Below are 22,140 nucleotides of genomic sequence, written 5' to 3' on the forward strand. Positions count from 1 at the left end.
TTCTTCCTTTACCCTTCAAGGCCTTCCAGCTGGACTAAGATTTAAATCGACATGAGACAGATTAACAGGAGACAAAAACAAAAATTTTATTACATGTGCACGGAGGCCCAGTAATGAAATTGAGACCTAAAGAAATGACCAAGGCAGGTGGTTTTTATCCTTTTTAGACAGAGACAATAAATCTGTGAGGCACTGGCAGGACAAAAAAAAACTTAACTTTGTGGGGCGCCTGGGTGGCTCAGTCGGTGAAGCGTCTGCCTTCAGCTCAGGTCATGATCCCAGGGTCCTGGGATCGAGCCCCATAATGGGCTCCCTGCTCAGTGGGAAGTCTGCTTCTCCCTCTCCCTCTGCTGCTCCCCCTGCTTGTGCTCTCTCTCTCTCAAATAAATAAATAAATAAATAAAATCTTTAAAAAATTATTTTAAAAAAAGAAAAGAAAACTTAACTTTGGGAGCTTCGGTTAGGAAGGAATTCTAAACAGAATTTCGGCCAGGGTCGTACATTAGTGCAAAGTAACAAGGGTTGTTTCTACAGCCTTCTCTGCTCTGAATTTCCCACCTCTGGGGACAAGGATTTCTCTTTATCTCCTGGTCCCGGAAGGGCACCTTCCACATGGGAAATTTAGTCTCTGCTTTCAAGGAGACAGAGGAGGGTCTGAGTGTCCTCACGCAGGCTCTCTCTTCAGTAACTTTTATTTAAAATGATCAAGTGCCAAAGTGGAACATTCTGGGGCGGCCTGCCCTTGGCCACTACACGTCCTCTGTCTGGATATAGTGTCCAAAAAACTGCAGGTACAGGGATTACCCTGTACTGAGAGCCGTCTTTGAAGAATCTTGGGGGAGGTGGGGGGAAAGGAATGCCTTTCATCGGTCTGGTACTTCCTAGTTTCAATCCAGTAAACCCTTAGATCAGTGGATCTTATATTTCTTTTGGCCACAAGCCACGGCAGGAAACCGATGAAAGCAGCGGACCCTCTCCCAAGTCACATTAGCACAAAATTGTACCTACAATTTTAGGGCCATCAAAGACGATCCGAATCCTATCCATGGTCAACAGATAATTGTGGAGGATTTGATCACAGTGGTTACTTCCCGGTCTTAAGCAGAGATACTTTCCAATAATTGTGGGAGAATTTGAACCCTGCAGGTTACTTCCTGGTCTCAAACAAAACATGAATAATTGTTGTGTCTGGAGTGGGAGGTGGGGAATTTTATTCATGGCAGGTTTTTTCCTTGGCTCATTCACACAGATGGCCTTCTAAATAATTGTGGGGATGTTATCACAGCAGGTGGGTGCCTAAAGCCTTCCTTCTAATGTACTTGCAGGCCCAGGATGCATTATTCTGCACAGTCAAAAATAGTTTCAGGCTCCCGACTGGCCTGTAACAGTGGGCACAAAAATCTGCTTATGATGGCTTCTGGTTCGCTGTTAACCAGAAGCTTCTGGGTCGCTGTTAGGATTAAAGATGAGTTAACTCACAGTTAATTTTGCAAAGAGTTTTCCCTGAAAACCACCAGGGGAAGAGAATTTACACCTGACAAACTTAGAACCTTATAGGCAAAGTAGAGTCAGGAACCAAAGGTCAAATTGTTAGTCTCTAAAAGCTCTTAGAAACGTTTTTTTGGATTTCACTAAAATGAAATGTGAAAGATGGCCTATCAAATAAAAGGAACATCAATGTTTTATAGAGGTCTTAAGCTAGAAACAGTCATAAACAGTTCTGTGCAATTTCTATCTACCATCCCTTAATCACTAGACCATTCTCAGGAACTCCATTCCCATTTGATCTTTAGTTGTACTATATTTTTATTTTTTATAATAATTTTTTATTATGTTACGTTAGTCACCATACAGTACATCCTTAGTTTTTGATGTAAAGTTCCATGATTCATTACTTGCGTATAACACCCAGTGCACCATGCAATACGTGCCCTCCTTAATAACCATCACTGGCCTATCCCAGTCCCCACTCTCCTCCCCTCTGAAGCCCTCAGTTTGTTTCCCAGAGTCCACAGTCTCTCATGGTTCATTCCCCCTTCTGTTTACCCCCCTTCCTTTTTCCTTTCTTCTCCTACCGATCTTCCTACTTCTTATGTTTCATAAATAAGTGAAACCATATGATAATTGTCTTTCTCTGCTTGACTTATTTTGCTTAGCATAATCTCCTCCAGTCCCATCCATGTTGCAGCAAATGTTGTGAAATCGTTCTTTTTGATGGCTGAGTAATATTCCATTGTATATATGGACCACATCTTCTTTATCCATTCGTCTGTCGAAGGGCATCTCGGCTCCTTCCACAATTTAGCTATTGTGGACAATGCTGCTATGAACATTGGGGTGCATATGGCCCTTCTCTTCACTCCGTCTGCATCTTTGGGGTAAATACCTAGTAGTGCAATTGCTGGATCATACGGTAGCTCAATTTTTCACTTTTTAAGGGACCTCCACACTGTTTTCCAGAGTGGCTGTATCAACTTGCATTCCCACCAACAGTGGAGGAGAGATCCCCTTTCTCCACATCCTCGCCAACATTTGTGGTTTCCTGCCTTGTCCATTTTTGCCATTCTAACTGGTGTAAGGTGGATTCTCAATGTGGTTTTGATGTGAATTTCCCTGATGGCTAATGATTTTGAACATTTTTTCATGTGTCTGTTAGCCATTTGTAAGTCTTCATTGCAAAAGTGTCTGTTCATATCTTCTGCCCATTTTTTTGATTTGATTATTTGTTTCACGTGTATTGAGTTTGAGAAGTTTTTTGTAGATCTTGGATACTAGTCTTTTATTTTTAAAATAACACTCTTGTGGGCCACCTGGCTGGCTCAGTCAGTAGAGCATGCGACTCTTGATCTTGAGGTAGTGAGTTCAAGCCCCATGTTAGGGTGGAGTTTACTTAATAAGAAAAAAATTGAAGTAATACTCTTCTAACAATTTAACTGGATAGAAATTCTATAACGTGAAAAACAAAAGTCACCCAAATCTCACTCTCCACTCAGATCATCACTATTAATGGAAGGATATTTGGACTGCTTTCCGTTTTGGCCTTTTTTTTTTTTAGGCTTATTTTTTAGGTGTGTGGTTTTTAGAGCTACAGAGATCACAAGGCTGGATTTGAAGACTCCCGTGAAGCTGGGGAGAAGGGGATAGGAATAGTCCAAGTTCAAAAGCCACAAACCCTGTGTGCTTATTGTGATTCGGCACTTTTTCTTGAATAAAAGCTCCTCGGGCGGTTGCAAGCCTGGGGTTAACATCTGGAGTCCTGAACACGTTGACCTTGACCATTTCTGCCAGTGTGTTCATTGCTTTTCTGGAGGGGCAGGTTTTTGAAGGCCCTCATGCTGCCATTGCAGACTTCCCCTTGCTGCTATCCAAGCCTTTTGTATTTCTCGATTGTTAGAAAATACGGGGGCCACTTGGCAAGGAGCTGTGGCCAGCCCCTAGAAGCTGAGAGTGACTCCCAGCGGACAGCTAGCAAGAGTGCCCTAAACCCACAAGGAAAACAATTCTGGTAACAACCAGTGAGCTTTGCAAAAGGATCCTGAGCCACAAATGAAAATTTCAGCCTGGTTTAAGACCCAAAGCAGAGGACCCAGCTAACCTGCTCCCAGACTCCTGACCTTTGTCCTTTTCATCCTTGACCCGCCCCTTCCCCTGCCAAGGCCCCACTTCAGAACTGATATCCTTAATCCAGAATATTGAAGGGGCTTTGTGATAATGGAGCTTGTTTGCACAAATACCTTCTAGGACCTAGGGAAACCCGAAGTCTTTCATTCTTGGTCCTTCTAAGGAAGTGACCAGGTGGCAAGGAAAGAATTGTTTTTTCAAAGTCACGCTTATTATGCCCCCCAGGTGTGAATAGCCCCACACAATTTACAGAGGCCTGGAGAAATCACTCTAGTCAAGGAATCGCTGTTCACGAACTTCCCTCAGCAGATACTTGTGTTATTCCAATAACCTGACCCAGACGACTCGAAGCAGTCCCTGTCCCCAGACACACTCTGTTCTCGAACAGGAACACCTGAGATCCTGAGATTTATCTCACATTCTTCAAACCTCACTAATAAGTCACCTAATCACACAAGCAGAAGGACGCAAGGCACGGATCTGGCATTGAGGGACGCTGCACGCGAGACCTCGTGAAGGGTGTGGAAAGAGCCTGCTGAACGTTCAGACCTTGCCAGCCTTCTTTCTTACTGCCACGCTTGGAGATGTGCAGGGACTTGAGTCCGGAAATGCTCATAACAGCTTCTTTTTTTTTTTTAAGATTGTATTTATGTATTTGAGAGAAAGCACAAGCAAGGGGGAGGGGCAGAGGGAGAAGCAGGCTCCCAGCAGAGCAAGGAGCCCGATGCGGGGCTCGATCCCATGACTTTGGGATCATGCCCTGAGCCGAAGGCAGACGCCCAACGACTGAGCCACCCAGGCGCACCGCTCATAACAGCTTCTTAACATAAGTCACTCACCTCCAGCAAATCATGCCCCAAATGCCTCAGGTCATTTCAAGAGGTCGTGGGCTCCTCCCTGCTCCAGACCCACGCATCCCATTCCTGCCCTTCTGCTCGGTGGCTTCTAAGAGCCCTGATGTAGTCGACTTGGACCAAGCCCAGGACGAGGGAAGGAGGTCTGGCTCTGTTTCCTTCCCTCCTCACCTCCATCTGCTGGTAGAGTGCTGCATTTCACGGCTGTATGGAGAGTCCGATTAAATATAGAGCACCAGCCTGCGGCGGGCCCCAGGGTACCAGGACTTCACGGAGGGATCCAGTTCTGCGGTCCTGGGTCAGGACACACCACAACACCAGGAAGCCCTATTCCTGGTTTTACCCAGGCCAGCGTGGCCCAAGACAAGGGCTACAGGAAGCATTTCCAGCCTCATGGGAGTGCTTGTGAGATCAGGAATCAAAACTCTAAAGCTTTCTATTTAAGAATATTCTGGTGTCCAATGTTCATAGCAGCAATGTCCACAATAGCTAAATCGTGGAAGGAGCCGAGATGCCCTTCAACAGATGACTGGATTAAGAAGTTGTGGTCCATATATACAATGGAATATTACTCAGCTATCAGAAAGCACGAATTCTCAACATTTGCTTCAACATGGACGGCACTGGAGGAGATAATGCTAAGTGAAATAAGTCAAGCAGAGAAAGACAATTATCGTATGATTTCTCTCATCTATGGAACATAAGAACTAGGATGATCAGTAGGGGAAGAAAGGGATAAAGAAAGGGGGGGTAATCAGAAGGGGGAATGAAGCATGAGAGACTATGGACTATGAGAAACAAACTGAGGGCTACAGAGGGGAGGGGGTGGGGGAATGGGACAGGCTGGTGATGGGTAGTAAGGAGGGCACGTATTACATGGTGCACTGGGTGTTATACGCAACTAATGAATCATCAGCCTTACATCGGAAACCAGGGATGTACTGTATGGTGACTAACATAATATAATAAAAAATCATTATAAAAAAAAGAATATTCTGGTGTATCCATTATGGTTTTAAATGGTCTTTAGAAGGAACGGGGCTGAAATGTCTGTTGTCGGTGGCAGGGACCCTGCCTAACAGACAGCTTTGGCGGAGGCAGAAGCAACTGGTAATCGAATGGCCAAAGAAGTAGACAGAAGTCCCCACATTGCTCATCCCAGAACCTGCCAGAAACTGGAATTCTAATCTCAAACTTCAACCCGCCTGGGGACACCCTGATGCCAAATGTGTACCCTCCTAGGATTTTTCCCATGAGGCTGCCTGACTCATCAAAGACAGTTTTTTTTTTTTTAAGATTTTATTTACCTATTTGTCAGAGAGAGAGAGCACAAGCAGAGGGAGCAGCAGGCAGGGGGAGAAGCTGGCTCCTCACTGGGCAAGGAGGACCCCAATGTGGGACTCGATACCAGGACGCCGGCATCATGACCTGAGCCGGAAGCAGACGCTTAACCACTGAGCCACCCAGGCGTCCCATCAGTGACGGTTTTGAGCAAAGACTGGGGTGAGGAATTTGTAGAGAGGGGGGAATAGTGGGGACCTTTTTGTCCCCAGTCCTGGAGGAACTTGGTATTAGGTAAGGAATTAAGTTATAGATTTAGGTGCAAGGACATGGGACAGGGGCTGTTAGCAGCACCAGGCAGAAGGCTGGGGCTTGGTGGCAGAAACAAAGCATGAGGGGCGCTTGGGTGGCTTAGTCTGTGAAGCATCTGCCTTTAACTCAGGTGATCTCAGGGTCCTGGGATCCAGCACCGCATTGGGCTCCCTACTCAGCGGGGAGCCTGCTTCTCCCTCTGCCTCTCCCCCAGCTTGTGCATGCATTATCTCTCTCTCTCAAATAAATAACATCTTAAAAAAAAGAAAGAAAGAAACAAAGCATGAGCCTGGCCTCTGGGACCAGAGGAGAAACGTGCCTCTGGGCGCAATTGACAAGAGCAGAGCACAAGCGTGGGGCTGAAGGTCAGGCAACCTAGCCCCCACCTCGGCTCTCCCATCTGCTCCCTGTTGTCTGGCTCTGTGCCTGTCACCATGAGCCTCCTTTAGTTCATTTGTAAAACCTTCCTGGAGCCTCCAGCTACCACAGAGCCACGCTTTTCAAATTCTAATGTGGGGGCCTCAGAGTCACAAGCTCCCAGGTGATGCTATTGCTACTGGTCCACAGACTGCACTTGAGTACTAAGCAAGCCTAGAGGACTGCCCGATGGGGGTGGCTCACTGGCTGGTACTGGTGGAAGGCCAAAGGCCGAACTCTAGTGGCCAGCCATCCAAGCTTCAGCCAGAGCAGCTTGCCTTCGATGTGTTTTACATATCAGGGTTCCACCTAAGATCTTATTTGAAAAAAAGGGGGATCCTTTTGTTTATTTTTTTTTTTACAGAGCTTGAAAACCATTGGATTACAGCCCTTTTGGGGTAGGTAATATTTTAACCTACTTCTGTTATGGAAATTTTCTTTTTTTTAACATTTTATTTATTCATGTGAGAGAGAGAGAGAAAGCACGAGGGGGGCAGAGGGAGAGGGAGAAGCAGGCTCCCCGCTGAGCAAGGAGGCCGATGTGGACTCGATCCCAGGACCCCGGGATCATGACCTGAGCCAAAGGTCAACAACTTCTATGATGATGGCTGACTGGATCCTCATTTATGAAGATCCTCAGTAATGAGACTGAGTTTAGACAACACGAACCATAACTTCTAAAGGACACACATCTCCAGGGGCGCCTGGGGGGCTCAGATGGGTAAGTGGCTGCCTTTGGCTCAGGCCGTGATCTCAGGGTCCTGGGTTCGAGCCCCGCATCTCCCTCTGCCTCTCCCCTCCGCTGGTGCTCTCTCCTTCTCTCTCAAGTGAATAAGATCTTGAAAAGAAAAAATAAATAAATAAATAAAAATAAAGGACACACCTCCGGAATGAAACAGCCAGCATGTGGAGCAAAAAGGCAAACACCGGGAACGTAGCATCCAATGTGCTTGCCGTGTTTGGTCAGCCACAGATTTAGGAATTCAAGGAAGTCTTCAACATGACTGCTCAGCACAGAGACGGTTTCATCAGCAAGGATAATTTGCATGCTAGGCTCACTTCTCTAGGGAAGAATCGGACCCGGCGTACCTCAATGCCGCGATGAAGGAGCCCTAGGGCCTGTTAATTTCACCTTGCTCCTCATGACGTTTGCTAAGAAGTTGAATGGCACAGATCCAGAAGCCGTCATCAGAAATGCTTTCACTTGCTTTGATGAAGAAGCAACAGGCACGATTCGGGAACATTATCTGAGAGAGCTGTTGACAACAATGAGAGATTGGTTTCCAGACAAGGAAGTCCGTGAGTTGTGCAGAGACGATTGACAAAAAGGGAAATTTCAAGAACATTGAGTTCACATGCATCTTTAAACATGAAGCAAGGGGCAAAGAGCTCTGAAAAAACTCCAGATAAAAACTTCCAATTACTGTGTCTTCCTTTATTTTATTTTCCAGATGCTTACCTCCCCTCTCATAGAACCTGTTGAATGAGACTTAGTTTCACAACTTTGACTTTTAAAAAAAATGTTTTTATTGCAGATCTTTCTGCCATTGAGCACCTGCATAATGAGATTGGAAATGGAGGTGAGTTTGTAAGCTGTATTGAAAAAGAGATTGCAGGGGCGCCTCCGTTGAGCATCCAATTCTTGCTTTCAACTCAGGTCATGATCTCAGCGTCGTGAGATAGAGCCCCACGTTGGGCTCCGTGCTGAGCTGGGAGTCTGCTTGAGAGATTCTCTCTTTCCCTTTCCCTCTGCCCCTCCTCCCCTCACCCTGCTTGTGCAAGCCCAGGAAAATATATCCATATTTCTGGTCTTGCTGGATTTTTTATTTTTATATAATGAAAACTGGAATCAAGATTATTCTGACTCAAATGGAATATAAAGGCAAGTTAAACAAATGAGTGGTAGTTGGGGATAGTCTTTTTTCAGGTTTTCAACTTCATATAATTCAGATTTCATGGTAAAATGGATTTTTCACATATGTGGGACAATGTCCTTCAACAACTTTAAGGTACACTCACATTATCGCGCCCGGAAAACTGGCTGTGCCTTTGTTTTCTTCACATTTCTAAACGTCAGACATTTGAACTACTGAATGATAAATATAGAATGTATCTGAGAAAATATTCAACATTTTATTGATCTAAGATTCTTTTTTTTAAGATTTTATTTATTTGACAGAGAGATAGAAAGAGAAAGAGTATGAGCGGGAAGAGCAGCAGGCAGAGGGAGAAGCAGGCTCCCCGAAGAGCAGGGAGCCCGATGCAGGGCTCGATCCCAGGGCCCTGGGAACAAGCAGCGAGCCGAAGGCAAATGTTTAACCAACTGAGCCACCCAGGCGCCCCTTGATCTAGGATTCTAAGAAGCAGTAAAATTCTGAACATTTACTATGCATAAGATATTGCACATATATGATTTTCACTGATTCCTCCCAACAACTTCATAAGATAGATTTTTATTAGCTCCATATTTTAAATGGGGGACTCGTTTATTCCTTTTTTAAAAAGATTTTTAAAGAAATCATATGTACAGGGGCTCCTGGGTGGCTCAGTCGGTGAAGCATCTGCCTTTGGCTCAGGTTGTGATCCCAGGGTCCTGGGATCGAGTCCCAAGTGGGGCTCCCTGCTCAGCGGGGAGCCTGCTTCTCCCTCTGCCTCTTACTCTCCCCCTGCTTGTGCTCTCTCTCTAATGAATAAACAAAACCTTTAAAAATAAAAAAAATAATGAAAAAGATTAGAAACAAAAACAACTTAATTATTTCTTGAATGCCTTATGTCTGCCTGACATACGCTGTTCGGTCTCACCTATATTGTCCATAAAGAACACTGTGGAAGCCAACACATCTATGAGGTGCCTAGGTCAGGGCGTTGTTCCTCTTCAATAAATATTATCAGTGATGATGATCAAACCAAAACAAACCAACCCGAATGAAAAGCAACAGCAAAGAAACATAAAGATTATCTTTGGTTTCTGAAATGCTGGGATTCCAAATTCTTCCCACTACAAACAAGCCGGGCTGGAGAGCCTCGCTGGCTGGGCTGGACACACAAGTGGGAAGTAACCGGGCCCTGTGTGGAGAGCTCTCAGGAAGCGGGGACAGGAAACTGCGATGTGTGACAGGGCCTACTTCTCCCTGGCAGAGGAAAAGGCAAAGTCACCGGAAGGAACAGAGTTGGGGCCGGAATGAGGCCAGGCTCCTGTGCTTCGGTTCTCCCAGAGACACTGGAGAGAGAGAGAGAGAGAGAGAGAGGGCACCAAGAGGCTTGCTGCTGTGGCTGCTGGGGGCCAACGATGAGGCTCGCTAGGACTCAGGACGTTTCCAGCAAAGCCGGGCGCAGAGGAAACCCAGGACCTTCGGGGACCTCCCTGCGGACCGCAGCTGCAGGACAACCGTCAGATAGTAGGCGGCTGTCGTTCCCGAAGCTGGACACACGTGGACGGATGGAATCCCCTCTGTTTTAGGCTCTCCTTTCTCTCCGTTTGCATCCCTGCGGCACCCCGGGCCCGCAGCTGAGCGCGGGCGGAGGAGAGGGAACCGACAAGGTGCAGACACGGCGGACGGAAGGAGTCGTGTCCGGGCCCGGGCGCGCCGTGGACGGTGCCCCGGTGTGCAGGGCGCCCCAGCAGCTGTGACCTACCGGGCCCCTCCTCTGCACCCCGCAGCCCGCAGACGGCGGCCTCTGGTCCCCGGGACAGCCTGCGAGGAGGCTGTGGCACATGCTCCTTTTCCCGCCACGAGACTGGGGCTCAGGGAGGCCCGGGGCTGTTCCCACGGCCCCTGAGAAGTGCTACAGCTGCTGTACCCAACGACAAAGTCCGTGGCCTTGACACTGACACGGGGCTGCCTTTCGGCGTCGCGGAGACGGAACAGCCTGTGTGACGAGCTACGAAGGAGGCTCACAGCTAATAAAGACCAGGCCTCCGTTACTGCCGGCTTCCCGGTGGCGGGCTCCGTGCTCAGAGCTTATTCCTTGACGTGCAGGACTTCCCTGATGGCTCGCAGAACCTCGGAATTGCTAATCCTTGTGCACACGAAGGAAGCGAAGGGCAGAGAGTAAGTACGAGAGGCCTGGCACCGCTCGTGACCCGGAGAGCCAGGGTTCCAACCCAGCTGCTTTCCCCCTCGCAAGCCTGCTGGCACCGCAAGGCGCCTCGCTTCGAGATGGGACTAGCCATCTCCCGGTACTAATGGTGTTCTCAGCGGACCCTGCGGACACGGGGCGCCCTGTTCCCCCCGCTGTGCCTGAGAATCACGGGTGTAGCACGCATGGCATCGGAAGCCCAGCATCCGTTCACGGGTCTTCTGTGCTCAAGATCGTGCATCTCGGGTAACTCGAAAACCTGTGCTTCTCCTCCTCACTGTGCACCCACTTACAGGAAGCTAGTTCTGCCAAAGCTGGGTGCAGGGCTCTTTACCCTGGCCCGAGTCTGGGCTGCGCTGAGAGAGCAGCGCCACCTGCTGGCCACTCTTTTGAACCACATCAGAACGCCTGGCGGGGCTGTTGCTCTGGCCTTCAGCGAGAGGGCCAGGCAGCCCGCAGAGCAGTTTTTCCTAAGCGGAAGGGAAGGAGGTCTTGGGGCACAAAAAGGTGGTGGGGGACGTAGGTGTCAAGGTGAGCCTGCAGGGCATCTGCCTTAGCCCTTTGGCTGTGATTCCCGGGGTGATAGGGTCTGACTTTTTCTTGCATTTGACATTGGGGAGGAGCCCACCCCGCAGTTCAGCTGAGAACTGCAGTCCCCCCCCCCCCACAGGTGGCATATACCCTGGTTTCCTCTCTGCCATGTATGTCTTGGTTTGGGGTTAATTTTTGTATGTGATGTGAGGTTAGGGTCAAGTTGCATGCTCACGGGCCCGCTTTTCTAATGTTTCCAGGACTACTTCTTGAAAGTATTATCCTTTCTCCATTGCATTGCCTTGACGCTTCTGTCAAAATCCATCGTCCGTGTAGTTCTGAGTATATTCTGAACTCTCCGTTCTGTGCACTGATCTCCATCGTTCTGCAATAGCACGAGGCCCGGTTGATGGCTGTGAGCCTTGAACCTAGGTAGTGAAGTGCTGAAACTGTTCGTTTTCAAAATCGTTTGGCCGTCTTCCGCCTTCTGCATTTCTGTGTAAACGTTGGGATCAGCTTGGCAATTTCTTTAAGGAGTCCTGCTGTGCGTTTATTGGGAATGCACTGAATCTACACGTCAGTTTCATGGAGTTGACACTTAGCAATACGGAGTCTTCAAATCTATGAGCACGCACAGCTCCGCATTTACACCTGCTCTTTCATTTCTTTTGAGGTTTCACGGTACAGTCTTGTGTATCGTTTGTCAAATTTATCCCTAGGTACGAATCATTCTACAGATGGCCAACAAGCAATGGAAAGAGGCTCAACATCCTTAGTCATTAGGGAAATGCAAATCAAGATCGCAATGAGACAGCACTTCACACCCACGAGGAGGACCATCATTTAAAAACAGGAGAATAACAAGTATCAGAGAAGATGTGGAAAAATCAGAAGCATCATACGTTACTAGCGCGAACACACGGTGGTGCGGCCTCTCTGTGAAACACTGTGGGGGTTCCTCGGTGAGTGAAACAGAGAACAGCCATGCGATCCAGGAATTCCACTCCCACATATGGATCCCAAAACGTGAACTCAGGTGTTCAAACACAACTCGTTCACGAATGTTCCCGCAGCGCTATGCATAAGAGCCAAAAGGTAGAGACAACACAAATGTCCATCACCGGGGGAATGGCTAACCAGAAGTGGTCTATGCGTACGGTGGCATAGAATTCACCCCCTAAACAGGAACAAGGTGCTGACCCAAGCAACAATCTCTCTGAACCTCCGAACCTTATGCTGAGGGAAAGAAACCAGACAGAAAAGGTCACATATTGTACGATTCCATTTTTATGAAACGCCCAGAAGAGGCAGAGAGACAGAAAGCACCGTTTTGGTTGCGAAGGGCTGGGGTAGAGAAGGAATGGACAGCGACAGCTTCCTGGTATGGTGTTTCCGTTCTGGGGTGATGGAAATGTTCTGGAACGTGATACTGGTGACAGTTGCACAACATTGTGAAAGTGTTCCAGGCCACTGGATCGTATACCTGAAAATGGGTAAAATGGTACATTTCACGTTCTGTGTACTTTGCCACAAGAAAAAGTCAATCGATCATATATGTAGGGATACGTTAATAGTCTCTCAGTCTGTTCCGCTGATTTACACACTGATCTTTGCACCAATACCACACTGTCTTTATTACTGTGCTTTATAATAAGTCTCGGGATACCTATGGTAAATCCTCAACTTTGTTTTCCCTTTTCACGATGCTTTAGTTATTTAAGGTCATCTGCATTTCCACCTACATTGTGGAATCAGCTCGTCAATTTCTATAGGAGACTCAGCTGAGATTTGGATAGAGCTTGTGTCCAATCTACAGATGAAATGGGGGAAGATTGCCATCTTGACAATATTCAGTCTTCCAAACCATGAAATGTCTCTATCTATACTTTTCTTTTTAAAGTATTTATTTCTTTGAGAGAGCGAGCAAGTGAGCGCGAGCAGGGGGAGGGACACAGGCAGAAGGAGAGAGAGAATCTGCAGGCAGCCTCCCTGCTGAGCACGGAGCCCCACGCAGAACTCATCCCAGGACCCTGAGATCATGATCTGAGCCGAAATCAAGGGCCTGCCTCTCACCCAACTGAACGACCCAGGCACCCCTCTATCCAGAGCTCCTTTAAATCTTCCCGGCAATGTTTTTCAAATTATTTTATTTCATTTTTGAATTTTTGTTGCTAGTATATAGACATACAATTGCGATTTTAATACTGATCTGGTGTCCTGTGGCCTTGCCGAATGTACTTACGGGTCTAGGGCCTTTTGGTCTCTGTGTAGCTCTTGGGATTTTCTCCATATAGGATCATCTGTGAGTAAAGATCGTTGTACTTCTTCCTTTCCAATCGGAATGTTTTTATTTCGGGGCATGAGGCGCGTGCCCCGCTGGCGGGGCTCTCCTGTGTACTGTGGAAGAGAAAGGGCAGAAGCGCGCCTCCTGCACTGTTCCCCATGGTGGAGAAAACCTTCATCCCTCCACCGTTAAGGATCGTGCATACTCTACGATTATGTGGACACTCCTCCCTAGGTTGAGAAAGTTCCTTTCTAGATACCAGTTGTGTTGGAAATGTTTATCACGGCTGGGCGTTGGATTTTGTCAGCTCTCGCTCCCGCTCCTACCGTAACGGTCAGTTCCCCCCCTTCCTCTGTTAGTACGGAGTAAAACTTTGATTGACTTTAAGCTGTGAAACCAACGTTGCATTGCAGGGAGAAACCCCGCGTGGTCCCGCTATGTATCTCTAGGGTGTTCGGACCAGGCCTGCCTGCTCTCCCTACTGACCATTCGCAAGGGTGTGGTCCCCGAGGCACAGGACAGAGAACCCACTGTTGGGGATAATGAGCGGCCAGCAGGTTCTAGGGCGGCAGCCTTGCTCAAAAGCCTTCCATGACAGGCTGTCATCTTCCTAAGGACCCCACAGGGGAGCCCCCGTCCCCCTGAAGCACATGCAGGGGCACCTGCCGCAGCTCATTTGTCTAGGGCCACCATATTGGTGATGTCACCAATGATGGGAGGAGACAGGAACCCCCTTGCCCTCCGCCTCTTAGTGGCCCCAGGAGCCTGGCTGCTGCCTCCCCGTTGGCTGGATGGTGGCCAGGGCGGGCCCTACACGGGGAGCGCTCGGAGGTCCCCAGCTCAGGGCTCCGGCCAGCTCCTGGGATGGCAGCGGCGCTCCTCGGGGGGCACAGAAGCTGAGACACAGACACAGAAGGCACGGACCCTGAGAGGCCGCTGTGACCACAGAGCATCCACGAGGCAGAGGCTGCGAGAGAGGCAGGCCCTTGGCTCTGTTTTGTGGGGCGGGCCTTGCAGGTGGTGGTGACCTTGGGATCTTGCTCAGCCTTGGGGCCAGAGCTGTGGCTTTCCTCCAGAGGACGGCGGACACTGCAGAGGGGGCGGCCTGAGGCAGCTCGGTGCCCTGCCAGGGGCATCTCAGTCCCTCTGTGCCCCATGCAGGGATCCTCTCCAGCAGGGCTCCCCAACCCCGGCTCCAGGCTGCAAGCGTGGCTCCTTCTCGTGGGCCTGGGGTGGGTGTGATCCCGAGTTCCCGACAGCTGGGTCTGCATCCACCCGAGCCCCAAATTCTCCTGTCCCACCCCAGGGGTGACGGTGCTGGCAGAGAAGCATCTGGGGTGCTTCCGCTCCCCCGCATTTCCCCAGAAGCCCCAGCAGATCCTTCCTGAGGTCCCGGATGCTGGATCACCCTGATTGGAGAGAGGCTGCCTTTGATGTCAAGTACACATGTACTTGAAGCCAAGCGGTCAAGTCCTAGGTCTGTCGCTGTTAGGAGGCCAGAGGCCACACTGAAGCGGCTCACCTTTGTATCCTGAAATCCTGCCCCAGACTCTGGCACTGAAGGGTGACTCAGGGGACACCGGGTCACTGTGCCGGCGGGCACCCGTGAAAACAAGAAGGTTCTCTGGGGTGGCCGGTGGTCCTGCTCTGAAGGGTGGATCTGATGAGCCGAACCCTTTTTTGTGCCAAGCGCTGGCTCAGGGCCACCCGGCCTTCCTGCCACGTGGTCCTCAGAAAACCCCGCAGGGAGGCAGGAGCAGTGGCTCAGTGGCCATTGCCTGCCGTTGTCCCCTGCCTTTGGGGCGCCTCCTTCCACAGGATGAGTGCAGGGTGGGCTCCAGAGTGGAGTCTGGAAGGTTCTCCTCTGTGGTCTGGTGCCCGAATCCACACTCCAGCCGAGTGTGAGCCCTGCAGGGGTGGCCGAGTCTCAGCGGGGTGGGCCGTGGAGGGCTGCTGCTTAGCCCTCTTCTCTCCCCTTCCTCCATGGAGGGGAGCAGCACACCGAGGGGAGACGGGAGGGGGGCTGCGAGCCTGCCCAGAAAGGGTGCGAAGGTGGCCGGTGGAAGCCAGGGCCCGTGGGAGGAGGGAACTAGAGCATTCCACAAAGGCAGCCCGGGAGCCTCAGAGGGTCCCCAGCACGTCAGTGGGAAGCAGGTAAGAGACGGAGGATCCGGCCGGAGTGCTCCCCATGCGGGTAATGAGCTGCAAACACCGACAGGCGGAGACAGAGGGGATCCGGGGGTGACCCCTGTGCTCCAGAAGGGCACTGCCGGTACTGTGTCCTCTCGTGGTTGGCAATACACATAAGATCTTCTAAACTCTAAACTCGAGTTTCTCTTATAAAAGGGGCCACAGAACCTCGGAGGCACGGCTGAAGCAATGGCATTTCCCATTTCCAACAAAACAAACCAAAGACCCACACGTGGCCCAGGACGAAGAGGGGCTGTTGATACTGGGAAAGCCTGCGCACCAGGGAGACGCGTGGTCCCAGCTAGGTGCAGCCACAGCAGTGAGCCCTGGGGAGGAGGGCGGCCGGCCCAGGGGAGGGGCGGAGCACAGCGGAGGGGCAGGCGGGAGGCAGGAGCACAGCGCCAGGGAACTGACCCACGAGGCCTGTCTTGGCGGCTGCCGCCTGAGGACGTGTCCGCACACCCACCTGCCAGAATCAGGGGTCTGTACTGAGGCCTTCACCGGGTTCAGACACACATGCCCAGCGGACGGGCTCAGCCACACCTCACTCTCTCACGGCTGCAACCTCGGAACAGCTCCTCGTGGGGGGATGGTGGGGGGAAGGTCCACTCCAAGGACAGGGGAGGAGGTGAGGAACCTCCTGGCGCTCGGAGCAACCTCGCGGGTCATCCGGGGACCACAGCCTCGCCATGACCTCCTCCGAAGGTGGCCGTGGGGAAGATGGGGAGGTGACGGGAACAAAGCAGCCAGCAGGGCCCCGGGGCCCCGGGTGGGCTCGCCACACCTGCCAGTTCCCTCCGCTTGCTTTCCTCTCCTCCTAGAGACCAGGCTGCTCCAGGTGAGGCCGGAACCAATGTTGAGTAGCCATCGGCTCGCAGAAGGCCACGGCCACCCTGAAGGCTCCCTACAGGCCACGTGAGAGTGCCCGTGGCCGGCCTGGGGCCACGCGATGGTCCGTGACGAGCTGGGCTCAGGACGAGACCCTGGACCACAGCGGAAGCTGCCTGCCCTCCTCAGTGGCAGGGAGGGTGCGCCTCCCTCTCCAATGTGCCCGGGACCCTGAGCTCCTGGGACCCTGCGCTCCGGCCTGACCCCCCCCCCATCTCAGTGGTGGCAGGCTACGTGATCTCTGGGCTGGGGTTGGGACCAATGGCGACTGCACGGGACGGTCTGGACACAGCAGAGGGAAGCTCAGGGCACTGGCAGGGACTGGGGTCCATCCCTCCTGTGGTGGCCAGTGCTCAAAGGGTCTGATTCGTCAGGGTGCTTTGACCCCTGGACGTTCCCAGCAGGTGGAGCACAGCCAAGACCCTTACCCCAGGCTGTGCTCCTCAGGGGGACCATGACCCTGCATCCTCAGGAGTCCTCCCCCAGGGGACTGTGGGCCTTCCTCCTTCTTCTACCTCGACCACTGGGCTCCCCAGGCACCCTCCACCAGCCCCCTGCCTGCCTGCCTGCCCACCCTCAGCCCTACAGTAGTTGGAAGCCATGGCCAGGCTTCTATGGGGAGTCACTAGGCTGGGGCTCTCAAGGGACGGTTCGGGTCTCAGCGTGGGGGAAGGGCAGCAGGCTTCCAGTCCCCACCCTCTTATCTTTTCCAAAACTGGCCACCCACCGGGCCGGCAGGGAGGCAAGGGGGATCTTGCCACCTGCTGCTGCAGACGGGCCTCCAGGGGACCCAAAATGCTGTGCAGGGAGGCTCTTCGACCCCACCTCCCGCAGCCCACCCTCCAGCTTCCACTGGATGAAGCGTTTTCTAAGGCCCGGCTCTAAAACGGAGAGAAGACCCAGGTGCCAGGCTGTTCAAATAAGGTTGTGAAAGGGACAGATCGCCACCCCTCCGGCCAGGCCCGTGGCCCTGCCTTCTCCTCCAGGGGCCCTGACCCAGGCGGGCGGGTCTCCCCGCATCTCCTGACCGGGCCTCCGCCCCGGCCCCGCCCCCTGCAGCCCTCCCAGGTGACGTCACCGCCAGCCCCCCTCCTCTGAGGCGACCGCACCGCACCACAAGAGGCGGCCCCCAGTTTCATGTTATTTTATTGAACTCAGGGAGGGCTGTTTTTTTAACTGAGACTGACAAGATCTGACAACACCGGGAACGAGAGCATTTCTCGGAGCAGCCGGTGCTGCCCGGGACAGTTAACCACGCTCGGGGAAGTGACAGTCACCCTACTCACCCCTGTCTGGGTTTTGTAGAAGCGCTGCCGCCTGGAAAACAGACTGCAAATAAATAAAGTGCATGGAGAGCCCGTCAGGCGGCCAGGGCCCGGTGCGGGGAGCGGGGCGGGGGGTGGGGGGTGGGGGCAGGGCAGGCTGCGAACTACTCAAGGCCAAACCGGTCAGAAAAGCAAGGCAGCAGCACAGGTGGGGGCAGTGCAGCCCCGGCCGGTCCCTCGGGGGGCTGTGCGGAGACTTGCCGGGCCCCCGCAGCGGGGCAGGCAGGGGCTGGGGCGCCCCGCAAGGCAGGGCTCTCCGGCCAGGGCCTTGAGGCTCCCCCCCCCATGGGGAAAAGGAGTCACAGGCCCCAGGGGGCTCCAGCAGAGCAACAAAGCCGCAGCTGGGGAGCAGGTCACCCCGAGGGTGAGGCGGGGCCTTGCAAGGGGCACATCTGTGCATCAGCTAAGGAGGCCCCTTGTCCTCTCTTCTCACGCGCTGTCCCCAGACATCTGCGGATGGAGTGGTCGGGCTGGCAGGCTCCCAGAAGTGGTCCAGGGTGGAAAGGGATGGGGCACAGGAAGCGCCACGAGGACACTTGGCACAAGGAAGGGAGCCATCACACCCTGTCTGTGGGAAGCTGCAGGGGACACATGGTGGCCTCCTCTGGCCTCAGTCCCCGGGCTGAGGTGGGCAGAGCTCTTCACTCAGGACCTGGCCTCCAGCTTCGTAGCTGAGGAGGGCAGGAGGTGTGACACTGGGCCACTCTGTCCCCGGGCCTGGCCAGACTGCTTGGGTTTTCAGTCCCAGGAATTTGGAGCCTGGGGCCTAGAGCAACCAGTGGCAGAGCCGCTGTGGGACCGGGGTCCTTCCTGGCTCCCCTCGGGGCCACGCCTGGCCTTCCTGGTGCACCAGGGAACCCCACACCTGGGGCCTCCAGGACCAATCCAAGCCCATCCAGAAGAGGTTCTCCAGCGGGATCCTGGGCTGGGGGGGGGGGCGAGCCTGGGGACAGAGAGATGGGGTCATGCGTGGGTCCCAGCCCCATCCCAGGTTTTCCCTTTACCCTCCTGGTTCCCTCCTGTCCCCAGGAGCCCTACCCCCACCCTGCCACCCAAACTGAGAGGCTTGTGCCACTCAACTGCTGAGGAGCCCTTGGTCCAGCCTGGGGTGGGGTGGCAGGGGTAGGCCAGGCTCTGTGGGTAAAGACATCCGCCCCGCAAGGCGTTCTAGGACTCTCTCCTGTGTCCATCTCAGCTCTGACCACCGTCTTCCCTGTGACCTCCCACTCCACTCCAAGAAAAGCCAGCTCCCCACACTACCTACCCTGGACCTCACTCTCTCTGCCCCTAGGTCCCCCAGGGGGGCCTTCGGCTCCCCTCCCCCACCCCACCCATGCCAGGTTTTCTCCAAGGCTGGGGGCAGATTCAGCCCCACCACTTCTTATCTGTATGACCAGGCCAGACCTCTCCCTGTCCCAGAGCCAGCTTTTCCAATGATCAGGTGGGAGAACAGAACTCCCTCAAAGTGTTGCTAGGAGCTGCAGTGCTGAGTGACAGGGTGGCATCCTTCCCCATGCCAGAACCGGACCACTGGCTACCCCAGCCCTCCGTGCCTCTGCCGGGAAGGTCCTTTCTCTCCTCCTGGGCCAGGCCCTTCGCCCAGCTGCTCCCCAGGCAGCTCTGGGGCCAGGGGTGGCCCCTGGGCAGGGATTGGAGTCTCCTGACAAGGCCAGACAAGGGGTGGGTCACCACCTACAAACGCTGGTTCCTGAAAAGACAAAGAGATGGAGACTTCACAGTGGCCTCCCCAGGGAGAGTGGTGCCAGTTTGCCCAAGTGCAGCCTCCTCGAAAGCCCCTCCTCCACCCGCTCTCTCCACCCCAGCCTGAGAGCTGCCCTGGGCTCAAGGAGATCCCCATTTCCAGGCTCCTCTGGGTGCACAGGGGCTGCTGGAGGCAGTGTTCAGTGGCACCGGGAGGGCAGACACAGGGGCTGGAGGGAGGGTGGCTGCGATGGCACCAGAGCAAGACTGCAGGGCAGGGACAGGGCCGAGTGGCCTTCCCACTGGCCTCCCCACTCCTAACGTCCAAGTGCCCAGCGCCAGAGGACGCCCCCAGAGCGGGCGGGGAGCAGCAGGCACAGCAGGAGCAGGCCCCGACCCCAGGGGCCTGAGGGCTTAGAAGGGGCCCGACCAGGGCTTTGACCAAGAACACAACCACCCTCCCTGTCTGGCCCCCTAAGGGGTGAAGGGTGGCAGCATCTTTTCCTTCTAGGGCCTTCCCCGGCACCTCCCCCAGCCCATTCCCCTCCATTCCCTGGGGTTCAGGTGGCAGCATCAGGGCCTCTGGGGAAAGCCAGGCGGGGATGGGCTGACCCTCTGAGATGCCCGGGCCGCCGCCACCCCTCACTCCTGTCTGGGAATGAGGACCAGGGATTCCGGGACTCCTGTGGCTCCCCGCCTGAGCAGCTCAGGGGCTGGCTTCCTGGGGTCCCGTCCACAGTTCCCCCTGTCACCGAGATGTCATGGCAAACGCCGCCGCCAGCCCGCGGGTCCAGCCTCTGGCCTCCCACCTTGCGGATCGGGGCCAGTCAAGTACCTGCTGCAGAATTTTTCCTTGCTGCTTCCCGGGCTCTGGCCAATGTGAGGCAACAGGTCGGCCGCACTCAAATCGGGTTTTCTGTTGTTTTTTTTTTTCTCGAGCCCGACGGAAAGGGCCCGTTTGGCGAGTTTCTGTGCAATAGGTTACCGGCGGCGCCGCGGGCAGGCGGGTCGTGGCCGGGGCCGAGCGGCTCGGCGGCCGGGTGGCCGGCGTGGGCCCGCAGAGGTCTAGGGCCCGGGGGCCCGGGCCGCCCCGCCTCCTGCCCCCGCCGTGTCCCGGCGGCCGGCCCTCATGCCGGCGCCCCTGTCCATCGCGGCCCGGCGCGCGGGACCCTCCTGCCGGGGCTGCGGCGGCGCCCGCTCACTCGATCCGCACCTGCAGGCGGACGTTGAGCATCACCGAGGCCACCACGTAGAAGTAGGGGAAGTTCATGCGCAGCCGCCAGGCCAGGTCGAAGAAGGTGATCAGCGTGCGCGTGAGCCCCTTGCAGAAGGCGCCATACGAGCCGCGGGCGGCCGCCGAGCGCGACAGCCGCACCACCAGGCCCGACAGGGCCGCCGCCGCCGCTGCAGCCGACAGAGCCGCCGACGCCGCCATGGGCCCGGGCCGGCGCAGGCCCCGCTGACCCAGGGGAGCGCGAGCGGCCGGGCAGGTGGACGCGAGGCCTGAGGCGCCCCGCCCCGCCCTCGGTCACCCCTTCCCTGGCTGGGCCGGCGATGCAGCCTCCGCGGCCACCGCCACCGCCCCTACGGAGCAGCCTATGGAGAGCTCCGCCCCTCGCCGGCTGCCGGGGCGGCCGCCGCCAGCGTAACCCCGCCCCTAGTGTGGACACGCCCCCTCCCGGGTCCACAGAGCGGCGACTGCCGACACGGGACCGCCCCCGGACCGCCCCCGGGAACGCCCCCATCAAGCCCCGCCTCCTCCTGGGCGCCCAAGGGCACAGCCTGAGGGCAGGAAGGGATTGAAAGGTGGTATTCCCCAGGGATCGCTTTTGGGGATTGTCTGGACCGCTATACTGATTCTGTGCAGATGGCGTCCCGGGAAGGCTCCGCCTGTTTACCTTATCCCCCTCCCCACTGTCTCCACAGAAAACCCGGCCAGCCAACCCATTGTACCTTTCTTTAATTCACATTTCTCCGCTAACTCAGCACTGTGAGTTTTACCAAACCCACAGGCTCATGGTTTTCTTTTTGGTATATTTGCTGGTCACGTGTATTTCTTTATTGGTGAATTACCCGGTTACCCGCATTGTCTTTACCCTTCACCCCATGGTGATTTCTAAGTACTCCTCTTAAGTGTATCTTTGCCCTGGATACTGCACAAGGTCTTCTCAGGTTTTCATTTGCCCTTGTTCACGGCTGTTTTCTTTGCTGGTGGGCTTCAAAGCCCTTTCCTGGTTTCATCCTATCTTTATTCTAAACCAAATCCAACCCAAACTCGACCACGTTTTCAAGACTATTGAAATGATCAAGCTGCATTACAGTCATGACTTTTAAAAAGCTGTCTGCAAGAAGTAGATTCACCATGACCTCATCCCTGTTTTCACAAGGAGGGCTGGCCTGAGTAGTGGGCTCTCTCAGGATGCCTGTTCATCATCATACTTGAACATGTGTGACATCTGTGCAACAGTGGAACTCAGCAGAGTTCTATACGCTGGTTGAGCAATTGTCATACCTACGTGGTCATGAAAAAAAAGACAATTTCTTTTTTTAAAGATTTATTTATTTTAGAGAGAGAGAGCACAAGCAGGGGAGGAGCAGAGGGAGAGGGAGATGCAGACTCCCCGCTGAGCAGGGAGCCCCATGAGGGGCTGTTTCC

General features: G+C 53.7%; 1 protein-coding gene across 1 annotated transcript; it reads right to left on the reverse strand.

Moving 5' to 3' along the window:
- Nucleotides 1–17,587: 17,587 nt before the first annotated feature.
- Nucleotides 17,588–21,070, reverse strand: SMIM10L2A (small integral membrane protein 10 like 2A). Its single transcript, XM_087859495.1, has 2 exons — nucleotides 20,320–21,070; nucleotides 17,588–19,491 (listed from the first exon to the last, which is right to left on the reverse strand). The coding sequence occupies exon 1, from the start codon at nucleotides 20,917–20,919 to the stop codon at nucleotides 20,683–20,685; it is 237 nt and encodes a 78-aa protein (XP_087715621.1). The 5' UTR covers nucleotides 20,920–21,070; the 3' UTR covers nucleotides 17,588–19,491; nucleotides 20,320–20,682.
- Nucleotides 21,071–22,140: the final 1,070 nt, after the last annotated feature.

Source organism: Ursus americanus, chromosome X (assembly GCF_024610735.1).
Source record: "Ursus americanus isolate L20-20 chromosome X, mUrsAme1.1.p, whole genome shotgun sequence".
Classification (NCBI taxonomy): domain Eukaryota; kingdom Metazoa; phylum Chordata; class Mammalia; order Carnivora; family Ursidae; genus Ursus; species Ursus americanus.